At 35.3% G+C, this 12,628-nt stretch overlaps 1 protein-coding gene across 1 annotated transcript; it reads right to left on the bottom strand.

Annotated features, from left to right (window-relative positions):
• Positions 1–4,609: 4,609 nt before the first annotated feature.
• LOC122072783 (protein BEARSKIN2-like) lies at positions 4,610–7,948 on the bottom strand. The gene is made up of 3 exons (XM_042637186.1): positions 7,783–7,948; positions 6,298–6,575; positions 4,610–5,372 (listed from the first exon to the last, which is right to left on the bottom strand). The coding sequence occupies exons 1-3, from the start codon at positions 7,946–7,948 to the stop codon at positions 4,755–4,757; spliced, it is 1,062 nt and encodes a 353-aa protein (XP_042493120.1). The 3' UTR covers positions 4,610–4,754.
• Between the last annotated feature and the right edge of the window lie 4,680 nt (positions 7,949–12,628).

Below are 12,628 nucleotides of genomic sequence, written 5' to 3'. Positions count from 1 at the left end.
TGGATACATGCAAGCGGATGGATAGGTTTCTTTTTTGCTTTTATTATATAGGTCCATTACTCAAATTTAATAAAGCTCACTACATTCGATGAAATAAAACCCATTTATACCTTGTCTTCAATATATGTAGACACTTTACCAAAATATATATATCGGCACCATTGGCACCGCTACTTCAGTTTGACAAATAAGCCCATTAGGGAATAGAATAAAGACATAGATGAACACATACACCACCCTTGGGCCTTGGGAGTTGTTGTGTAAGACCAAAGGTGAACTTATTGACTTCCAGTTTCAGTATCTCGTTCAAATGAGCTGCAAAGGAGCATGTGAGTGTTGGGCGGTCACAGGAATTTTTGGGGGTGTTGCCTTTGGCGTCTTGACTCTTGACATCCAGTTCAGTGTTTTTCAAGGAATTGGTGATCTCATACACCGGTTTCAGGAACAGGAAGAGAGTTCCACATGTGAGAAGGAGATGAAATGACAACGATCATCATCGTCCTAGACTCACAATTGCAAATTTAAAAACTAAGAAAAGTGAGGTGATTCACAAGTTCAATTTGTTATTTTATTTTTGTTAACCAAGGGGTTTGGCTCAACTTACGCACATCTCAACTAATCTTTAGAGAGACTAACGTAGCAACCTATCATGGACTATGCGCCTATCCACACAATCCCTAATTCGCCCCAACCATCTGGACAATCCATGGATGGATACAAGTTCAAAACGTTAAAAATATCACAATATAATAGAAGGGGAAAATGTTTTCTGTGTGGAAGTATGGTCCACGCACTTAGACACATGGGAGCAAAATGACCATCCTACCCTCATAAAATAGAAAATGACATATCTACTCTTGCGCTCACATTGACCCACGTTCGCATTGGCCGTCACGAAAAACACTAAGGCTGTGTTTGGTAGTCATTCATTTCCAAAAACGACATTTCATGTTAAAAACAGAATTTTCAGTTTCTATGTCAAAATGCTGTTTAAAAAAATAATAATAATAATAGTATTTGGTGAGCCTGTTTTAGGAACGATTACCCTAGTTGTTCATTTTTTTTTTTTTTTTTTTTTTGGAACAAATCAAAATGACAAAACAAGGTTTGTCATTCCATCACTTTGCGTTTCTAGCATTTATTTTTTCCTTTTCGTTCAAAAAAAAAACCGAAAAATGCCAAATTGACACCAAAAGCTTTATTTCATTTTTTTGTTTCCATAAAAAGAAAAAACGTCAAAAACATTTTTCTAAATGACTATCAAACGCAGCCTAGAATGCAAAACTAAAACAAAGACAAACCTTCGCCCTTATGTGGAGATTTAAGATATTGAATAATTCAATCATGGCCTCCTTAATTAGAGCGACATTTCAAGTTTGAAATACCAGAGAACTAACCTCTGAAATTAAAAACAACAAATCTCAATTTTGGAGAAATACTGAACAATGAGAAATCTTCACCTACTATTGCTGCCGAGAATTTGGGGGCAATCTCCACAAGCCTGCTGCCAGGGGCTGCAATTTATTTATTTATTTATTTTTTTTTTAATATTTTAACTTTTGAGCTTTCAAGCTCTGATACATATAAATAATTAATAAACACAATGCGTAACCAAAATCATTGGGGCGAACGCTGATAAGCCAAGCATTGTAACTGGAACTTTTACCCTATGCAACCCTGGTTGTAAGAGTGATGGTACCTCGGTATTGCAGTGTTGCTACTAAGGTAGAGACCAGTCTTATGTATAGTCTCAAGCCCCGTAACCCATTATAGAAAGGAAATCTTTGAAATGATCTTTGAATACAATAACAATTAAGTCTTATCCCAACTTAATAGGGTCAATTATATGGTTCATAAAAAAAAAAAAAAGGAGAATAAGAGGAAATGGGAATAGCCCACCAAATCATGAAAATCTTAACTAAATGGAGTTGGCAACATAGATTCTTACCTTCCATAGGCTCGATCAAAGGTCATACTTGAGATGAGACCGAGATTATGCATGTCATTCCTCATCAATTCACCTATCGTCATTTGAGCCCTGCCTCTAGCTTTTTTATCTCTTTCAATCTGAATCAAATCACTATTCCTCTTTATCAAGCATCCTCAAGCTCTCTTTGAATATGGTCATACCACCTCAAACAATTTTCGTAGAACTTGTGATATACCCAAAATATACCGTAAACCAAATTTAAAGATTTACCTTACGTACGGATTATCTTATTGAACCCAAGAATAAAATCTTGTGTCTATGTGCTAATAATGTTGACAATTGGACCAATAAGAAAACTTCTAACATGCAGTACTTTATTTTACTTAGCTTCCCTGGGAGAAGAAGAACCCAATGAATCCCTTAAACATAAGATCTAAATCAGAACTGTTTCATATCAATAATTTACAAGGGAAATTTTTTTCTCCCAAAAATTTGCCCATTTGAGATTCACCACTATAAGTTCAAACATCTTATTTAACTGAAAAATGGAACTTTCAAATGAAAAACTTCCATGACATCTAAATCTATTCATTCTTCTTTATTTTATTTTTTTAAATTTTTTTTGGGGGGGGGGTTGGTGGGGCCGTGGGTGAGGGGGAGGTGGGTGTGTGTGTGAAGGGGGTAACTATTCCTCTATGAATTTAGTAATAAAAGGAATTTGCTCCAATGACAATAGCCCAAAACGTATTTAACTTAGGTTTTCTAGGTAATGCCCCTGAACAGTCAGGCTTGGCCATCCTATTTAAAAACCCAGCTTGAGACAGCTCCACATGGAAAACCAGTAAAATAGGGGGAGGGAAAATGAAGATGAAATTTCTTTACAGATAAATCATTGATGGCAGGCAATTTTCCTAGCTAAGAATAATTATCAGATTAGCAGTTTCTTTTGACCTGGGGTAGTGTGCAACCACATTCAACACCCCCTCCTCCCAATTGCTAGGAAAGGTTTCTTTATGGGTTGAAAGTCTAGAAGATGAAAACCATCCGTAAAGAGGGAATGCGTTTTACATATTTTAATGGTTATGTTGGCAGCAACTTAAGGTAGAAAAAATAACCCTACATGGGTGACTTCGCATATAAGCAAAATAACTAAAAAGTTATAAAAGGGAAATTTACCTTGATATTCTCAATAAAGAAAGAAATTGACTAAAATTTCTTTACCGTTAAAATAATTAATTATGGCTTTGAAGAGAAGCAAAATAATCACTAGAGCTTTCAACAATTAGGCTGATAGGTACTGTTAAGTTTTAGAACATTCCTTTTTACCCTACAAAACTTGCAATAACAATCTCTATTAATCCATCAGAAAACTTAAATAAACTTACTTTGGTTACACTGGAAGAAAAGGATCCAATGTTTCACAGACTTGGGGTGAGGTTTATTTAGAGAGAAGCAGCATCTCGATCAAGAGACTGAAGGGGGTATATGTTAGGGTACTTTGTGGTAGAGAACATAACCTATTAATTATTCTTATATTATCTCATGGGTCATGAGGAGTATTCCAGTACAAGTAAAGGTCTACCCTTAGGTCTAAAGACTCCACTCCATTCCATAGGGACAAGACTGAAACTCTAAAAGTTAAAACAAGGGCAAACAAGTGGAGACAAAGTGAGGACTTAAATGGAGAATTCGGAAAGGATACATCAATATCCAAATTTGTATCCACCAAAAGAATTGGGTATGAATATCTATGTCGTTTCTTCTAATGATGTAAGGAGTTTTGTTTTTTCTTCTTCAAAAAATTTGGGTATTCAAATTTGAATCTTATAATATATGAGTAAACATTTTAATCTATAAATATAAATAAAAGTAGTATAAATATGGTGCAGAATTATTTTTACTTGATGAGAATGTAAAGAACCATAAAATATATAATGAGAGAGATTTCATATGCTACTAGCATGGGGAGGAATCTAAATGCCACATCAATGGATGTTATGAAAAAAAATCATTATGTAGAGCCCACAATTTAGAATAAGAGAAAGAAAAAAAAATGAATGAGAGAGGGAAACTGTACACTGGCAGTGTAGCATTCTTTTTCTCATGTATAATATGAGAAATAATTTTCTATCTAAGAGTATAGCAGACACTAGCGCTACAAACCTACAACTACAAGAGTATCTTTCTCTTCCCACTATAGAAGGATAGATATGTCATTTCATTGGAGGAAGAGAGAGATAGATTTGAAAAAGTTTTAACGCATGTTGCCCTCTTGGACAAAGTTTATTTTCCCATATAATATATATAAAGCCTAATTAATTTGTCCAAAATCATAGAAAATATTCAGTTATAATCAGATTAGATATTATCGAAATGGATACATCAATATCCAAATCCATATTTGTTTATCATTCAGATATTAAAAGCTATCCGAATTCGTATCCAATATCTGAATCAATATCCAAATAAACAAATAGGATTCCCAATATCCATATACATCTCCAAGACAAAACACTCACAAGGGGAGAGAGAGAGAAAGAGAGAGAGAGAGAGAGGTATCATCCTAACAGGTAAGAAAAAACTAATTCTTTGTTGCACATTGAAATTAGAATCAAAGGAAACAGAAACAAACACTAGAACAAATAATTAGTACAACAAAATGAGTCTAGCCATGGGAAAAGAAGCTTAAACTCACTTAAGTTTTACTTCTTTCCCCACCAACAATATTTCAGTAACATTTAAGAATAAATATTAGCTCAACAAATTCTTGATAAATTTGAAGAAATACTTTTGGATTAATTTACATCCAAAAATTCCATTATTTCTACTTCCCATAGCCCCAAAAGTCCATCTCTCCACGGAGTGAAAGCTGATTAATTTGGTGTACTGATAAATGATTTGCATCCTCATACCTCACCCCTTTAGATGAATCCTCCTGACCAAGATGGGAATTTACTAGCATGACCCATTCATTGAGGCCCTCCTCTCTTCCTCCCATCATGTGTGGTTGAGTTGGTTCACATGTCCCAACCTCTAGTCCTCCTTCACAGGCTTGATGATGAGGTTGATAATGTACTTGTCCGGTGATACTCTCGCTGCCGCCGCTGCTGTCGCAATCTCTCTGGTTTGACAAGAGGTTTTTGATGACCATCGATGGGTGGTTGGTGGTGTCTGAAGGAAGAAGAGTGGAGAAGTCATGGAGAATGGGTTGAGGATGCATGTTGGAGTAAGGAGGGGCTGGGATATGGGAGTAGTGAAGGGCAAGGTTGGGCTTGTAGAGGTATTCAGTGTTTCTGAGAGTTAGAGTGCAAGGCTGGTTGGAGCTCAATGTGTTGTTGAGTTGGTGATGATCTGATGAGCTGAGGCTACCACCACCACCTTCATTCTCAACCTTGAAAAAATGCTTCTTCTTGAAAACTCGGCAAACTACCCAGCCATCCTCCTACATAAAATAATAATGCAACAATGAGAAGGAAAAGTCTTGTTACCATCTCTCTCTCTCTCTCTCTCTCTCTCTCTCTCTCTCTCTCTCTCTCTCTCTATGTGGTGACATGGGAAGATTTCAACCTTTCCCAAAAGGATACATATTTGCTGGGCATTAAAGGACATCTTGATTGGCTTGATCCTTTGGTCTAAAGGACGCATATACTTTCCTATTCTGTCTCACGTGTTACACTTTGGACCACTTTATAATGAATAACCTTAATTCCATTCCATGGCTTCATTCTTACTTAACCTAGTATCTCCAATTTATTGTGAGGTTGACTTGCTTCACATGTACACGTGCAAGAATAAAGGACCCGCCAGTCAAACTCATCAGCCCACCTTAAGATGAGATCTTATCACATGAATAGGGCTGGACCACAACAGATGCTATACTCTTGGTGCATATGTAGTGGCCCAGCTTATGAGTTACTTCTTCTTTTTTTTTCTTGTTCTACCTATCTAACTGTCTCATGGGACTTTAATTGTGGTAAGGAGAGTAAGGAGAGTGAGTTTCAAAAAAAAAAAAAAAGATTAAGAGTGAAAAGGGAAAAGGGGAAAGTGAGGGTGCTTTACGGCACAAAGTGAAAATAAGAGAGTCAAATCCATGACCTCCTAAACCTCTATACTACCAGAAAAGCACCAACCAATTGAACTACCAGTTATCTTCTGATTATTAATGATTAAATGACGACAAGATTCAGAACATAGGGTTATTCACCAACAGGTAACCCTTTGATGGGATTCATAAGACATACCCTTTAATCTGGCCTCATTTGATTGGAGAGAGAGAGATTAATTAGTAGTTCCCTTATATACTGTGAGTGATTTTGAGTTCAAGTATCAATGGCAGTAATTAGTTATTAGATTATTGGGTGTCTTACATTGGGGTTGCCTTGAGGATCATCAGTGTCTTCCAGCCGGTACTCATGCATGATCCAATCTGTCTTTTGGCCATGAGGAGCTCTCCCTCTGTAGAAGACTAGGGTTTTCCTCATACCAATTTTCTTGTAGCTGGTCCTGATGCATTTATCTCTCCCGGTTGCCTTCCAAAACCCTGCACTTGTTGCTCTATTCGTCCTTGAACCAGTTGGGTATTTCCTGTCCTTGTGACTGAAGAAGTACCACTCATTCTGTGGAGCAGATCCTATCCTGCACCTCTCTATATGAAAACAAACAATGCAAACTTATTAGAGTGTTTTTACTATTGCGTTAATCCTTAATTTAATGCACTAACAAAGCATTGTTTGATAATATTGTCATGGACAAAATTTGAGGGCTGCCCATAATTTGCTAAAATTTATAATTCAGTTTATGGTCTTTGTTAAATCTTCATTTTAACTTCTAGTGGAGTCTACCAAAAAATATCTAGTGGAAGTACTCCATCAACAAAAAATAGTAATTATAAGCATCTTTATTTTGAGACAATATTATTCTGTTTTATACAGTTAGACATATTCAAGAGAGAAACCAATATTGCTTACGCAAACATATCTACTTAAGTTTGACTATTAAATGGTTTTCCTTTTCTTTTCTCTTCTTTTTTTTTTTTTTTTTTAATCTGATTATATTTTTCCTACAGTCAATGTGCCAAGGAAAGTAGTTCTTCAATGAATGAGATTTTAGAACTAATATTTGACATTTAAGACTAATATCTTTTATAAGATGTCTCCAGTATTGTATATAAACTACACTCCCAAAAGTTTAAATTTTCAAAAAAAAAAATTTGTATTAATTCAGATTTTTTTTTTTTTTTTTTTTTGTGGTCAATCCTGTCGAGGCCCAAAAGCCACTAAGGGTTAGCGTCCCAACTCAAGGAAGGACGAGGTTGGTAGGGGCAAGGGGGAAATAGAGGATGTCAAGCATCCAATGGGGGGAGAGAGTCAAACAAGCAACCTTTGTAACTAAAATGCTCTTAAAACTTCGAGTATCCAATAATCAACAGGTCAGAAATCGTAACAACGAAGAAATTTCAGATGTGATACCCCAACAACTTGACGATGAAAATGTCTTTAAACTGAGAATAGTTGATCAATTAATCTTCTTTAATTATTGAGAGAGAGAGAGAGAGAGAGAGAGAGAGATTTCAACTAATTTTGCATGAATTTGGTGCAACCTAAACACATTCCTTTGTGTTAATAACCTGTCTAAAGAACTAAAATTGTAACTCATATGCTCTCTCAAACTGCCAAAGCCAGTGAGAGAGACTTCACAAGTAGTAATTGAAAATAAACAGAAGCATAGAACAATCCCCTTATTCAAAAGAAAAAAAAAATTTATTTAAGTTAGAATTGAACCCCAAGCTCAAGACAGCAAAGAACTCATCTCCATAGGGATATCCAACACACTTGATAAGCTATTCACATTACCTTGCAGGTCCCATGGCTCCATCTTATTCAAATCCACCTCTCTAATCACCTCCAAATCAAACTTCTCAAAGGAAATCTTCTTCTTAAGATAGTAGTGAAGTAGCTCTTCATCTGTAGGATGAAACCGAAACCCCGGTGGAACTCCACCATTCGAAGCTGCTGCCATCCTTTACTCTTCCCTGTGAATCAGCTAATCCTTAGAAGACTTGAACAAGAATTTCTATGGAGAGTGTGTATATATATATATCATTGTGTGTCACAGAAGGCAGTGATGTCAAAAGTTGATGCCGGTGACTACGCCGGCGGGTCAGGTTAAAGATAACGTAGAAATCAAGTGAAAGGAATGAGACTAAGAAGATGATTAAGTGATTTTTCGGATTAGTTTAAGGTTAGTTTAATTTGAAATATTTAAAGGAATAAATGATCCCAAGAAAATAAAAATTAATATAATTATGGGGAATTTGATTGTTCTTAAAGCAAGGATTGGAAACAGCTATAAGTCCCTTATTGGGATTTTCATTTCAAGTTGGAAGGACGAAATAATTTTAATAAATTAGAATATATAGCTCAAATAAATATGAAAAAAAAATTGATTTTTTTCTGTAATAATAAGAACAGTTGGAGACGCAGCCGCCATACCTTGAGCTTGGGCATGTGGGGACGACTTTGATCAGAGGGTTCCAGATTAATTTACTTAGACTGAGATACGCGTTTTCCTTGATTTCTGTTAATTTCTCTCCTCTTCTTCAGTGATTCATGGATGCATGGGAAAAGGCAATTTGAAATAGTTATTGTTGCCATGGTAGTCTCATGGAAGGACCACCTTGTATCATTTAGCTAGGGGTGTCAATCGGTCAAGTCAGGTTGGTTTTAGTTGGTGGGTTTAATTGATCTTTCCCACTTTATGATTTTACATCAAGATTAGCCTATTTAATTAATCGATTCTCATATATTAGGCATGGACTTGTTTATAAACATTCATTTGTCGGGCCTAAAATCGAGTTTCCCCACTTTAGGACCTTGTACTATGATCGGTTAGTTTAAGTAACTGGTCCTCATATGCTACACATGGGCCCTTTAAAAATGGTATTTTGGGTATAAGGGTGTCAATTGGCTCGGTTCTGGTTTTTTGGTTCAATTTTGATTTGGTTCAGAGGGATGAGGAGGTGAACCAAAATCAAATCAGAAACCGACTCAATACTGTATTTGGATACTCAAGCTGATTAAATTCATTTTGGCTTGGCTTCAGTTCCAATTCTATTCTAGACTAAGGTTTTAATATTGTTTTTGTAGCTTGGTTTGTTTCAATAATATATACGATTCCACTCTTGGACCATGATTGTGATGGATCAAAGGCCATAGTTTTTAGCTCAAAGTATTTCGATCCATAATGGGCTCAAGTAATGGGCCTTATGGCCATTTTTAATTCTAAAATTGTCTTACTATGTTAATATGTGATAATTGGGTTGATTCCAAATCGGTCAGGCTTGATGAGCTAACAGTAGAATTGACACCCCTAATTCAACATACTACATACTTGTGATCAACTTCCATCTTCATCCCTCATGTTCTTACAACAATGGATCAACTCCTTTACCTATCCAATGAAATTGCAAAAGTTTTGGTATGGTTTTTGGTATGCATACTTGGAATACATTCTAGGTTGATAATATATTTCGAGAAATCATACCAAACCATCCTCATTTCTAAAAAGTCCACAATACAATTCCAAACACTTTCAAAGTATAGTTGGATTATTCACTCTTTAACACCGATTTAGAATTGATTTTTCTTCAGGGATCAGGTGCCCGGGACTTGCAAAATGTTGAAGTTGAGAAGAAGAGATAACAGATATACATAAATAAATAGTGGGTCATATGTTTAAGATCATGGGTGAAAAACTCATATGTTTAAGATCATGAGTGAAAAACTAAGGTTGTATTTGATATTATTTCTATATAATACATTATCGACCTAGAATGTCTTTCAAGAATGAATATCAAACAAAATCTTTATTTGCACCTCTCACAAAATGATAATGCAGTAATTCCCACCATTTGACAGAAGACAACATGGTAATTTGAACTAGGTGATTAATTTAGAAACTCGGGAATCGGTGATAGGATCAGTCTCCACCAATTCTGATTCGATTTGTCTTGGATTGTCGCATTGGATCGGAATTGAATGGACTCGCCTAAACTTAGTGTAACTCGATTAGACTATGCTTAGAATCGGGATTAATCTAAATCGATTTCCAATCCAAGCCTAAGTTTTTAAACCATATACTAAACAAGCCTCACATCGAATCCTAGAGTCAAATATAGGATAGGAGTGTTGGAGAGGTATCAATGAGGATTTTGTGTCACTCTCTCTTTCTCTTTCCCATATTTTTCTCTCCTATTATCGATTTCGTTCTTCATTTTATTTCATTTGAATCCAAATGTGATGAAATCCAATGAATTGAAGAGAAATATATATATATTTTTTTTCCTGGTGAAAAACCAAAGAGATTGGATGCAAAGTAATGTGAAAGTTAAAAAATCAAATATGAAATGATTTGGAGATAATTAAGGGTGTCAATTGGTAGGTTTGGACCAGTTTGATTCAGTTTCATTGGTTTTCATATAAGAATGAGTGAAACCGAAATATGAACTAATAAGGGCATTGGTTTTGGTTTGGTTTCAATTCATTATTGGTTTTTCTTCTTGGTTTACTATCGATTTGGCCTTGGTTTGGTTTCAATTTAGCACGTAAACATATTGAAAAGTATGGGGAAAATGTGTTTTTTTTTTTTTAAATGAATTTTGGGTTGGCCTCGGTTTCTTATCGAGTTATATCAGTTTTGGTCCAGATTTCTAAGTTCGAGTCGGTGTCTTATCAATTTCAGTGTGATTTGCTTGGTTTTGGTCTCACGAAACCTCAGACCGAAACATGATCCAGTAAGCTCATATCAATTTGATTTACTTTTGAATTGGTTCAATTGATTATGCCGATTTAAACTACATTTTGACATCCCTAGAGTTTGTGATATAGTCACATAAGATAATAATTATAAAAGCTACTTTTTAAATTTAAAATTTTCAGCTTCCTTATCTTTAATTCCTCTTGCAACCAAGTGGTCGAAACGAAATGTTATACTGAGTAACCATATTCACTTCACTGTTTATTTTAGTTCATTTGTTCTTTTTTATTATTTCTTTTTTAAATAAATTTTTGCTTACTATTAGCTGTAAGAACTAAGAAGAGAAAATATATGCATGCCACTTATACCAATATAATTCATCCATTTAGCATTTCGAAAACTCTCTCTCTCTCTCCTACCAAATAACTTAAAATAATAGATTTATAAAATCAACCAATTGGAAACAATGAGATGGAGCTATATTCCCAGTATGATACATTTTTTTATTTTTTATTTGTAGTAACTAATATGTTTGAATGGTAAAATAATGAGAATATAAGACTTATGATTTTATGTCGAAAATATTGTGTCCACTAATGAAAGTAACGCACCAAGCTTCAAGTGAATGAACCAATCTCCAAGTAGGTGAACTTTCTTCGAGCTAATAAACCAGTCTTCAATAATATAATTTTTTTTTTTTTTTTTTTTGATAAACTCTTCAAATATGGTGGAGTGTGCCTTATAGATGTACTCCGAGAACTTTGTAAGTCTACTTCCAAGATGAAACAACGTTCTTAATTCACTGATTTGTGTCACAATCTATAATACTCCAAGATGATAAAGTCTATGCTCAATCCAAAAACAGAGAAAGAAAATCAATTCGATAAGAAAGAGAGAAAGTGAAAGAGTTGGCTTCACCTAAAATGAGTTTGGAATAAATAAAGAGAATGGCAACCACCATCCCTATTAATAGATGTGGAGGTGCCCCTTCTGGTGGTCTCTACAAAGGGGTTTGCCCCAAAAACATATTGTTAGGATTCAATCTTCCTTATATATTCCAAATCCACGATCTGTGATTCCCTACATATGGGTGCATCCCAATTAAGTGGGTATGTCTTAAGACAATGAATGCTTAATTTGAATTGGGCCTAATACTAGGCCCAAATTCACAAGCCCATGGTTTAAAATTAAAGTCATTCATGAGCCTAAAATGCATCAAGCCTTTTGTCCAAAAAAGTATTTAATGGGCCTAGACCCAAGCCCATTTAACCACACTGCACCGTACCAACCCAGTCCAGCTTGGTGTGTGGGTGTGTGTGTGAAACACCTTTGGACCTAAGGTGTCAATCGGTTTGGTTATGGTTATTTGGTTCGGTTTTAATTTGGTTCTGAATGATGATAAGGTGGATCAGAATTGAATAGAGAACTGACTCGGTTCCATATTAGGTACTCAAGAAAATTCAATTCAGCTTGGTTTGGTTTTGGTTCCAATTCGGTTCTAATATGCAGTTTTAATTCGGTTTTGTACCTCAATTTAATTCGGTTATGACTGTGATGGACTAAAGGCCATAATTGGCTCAAGTTATGGGCCTTATAGCCATTGCTAGCTCCAAAATTGTCTTAGCATGTAAATATGTAATGATAAATTGCAAAAAACCCTTACCATCTAAAAAATCTCTCTTACTAATACTAGGTTTTTTTTTTTCATTTTTTTGGTTTTAAGAGCAATTCAGTTCGGTTTTAATTTGAACCGACGGTTCTTACACCCTAAACCGAAACCGAGTAGAACTAGGGTCCATACTCACATACTCAAACCGAATTTTAACCGAATTAATTCAGTTTGCTTCGATCCAATTAATTCAACTCGGTTTTGGATTCGATATTCAATTTCGATTTGAAATTCACACCCTTATTTGGACCCTCCCCTAGACCTCTCAAGGAGGG

This window comes from Macadamia integrifolia, chromosome 3 (assembly GCF_013358625.1).
Source record: "Macadamia integrifolia cultivar HAES 741 chromosome 3, SCU_Mint_v3, whole genome shotgun sequence".
NCBI lineage: Eukaryota > Viridiplantae > Streptophyta > Magnoliopsida > Proteales > Proteaceae > Macadamia > Macadamia integrifolia.
This window is presented reverse-complemented; position numbering and strand designations above follow the sequence as displayed.

Coding starts and splice junctions, on each gene's coding strand:
- LOC122072783 (XM_042637186.1), bottom strand. CDS start 7,948: ATGGCAGCAGCTTCGAATGGTGGAGTTCCACCGGGGTTTCGGTTTCAT. Junction 6,576..7,782: donor GGAGCCATGGGACCTGCAAG/GTAATGTGAATA, acceptor GTTTTCATATAG/AGAGGTGCAGGATAGGATCT. Junction 5,373..6,297: donor ATCCTCAAGGCAACCCCAAT/GTAAGACACCCA, acceptor TATTTTATGTAG/GAGGATGGCTGGGTAGTTTG.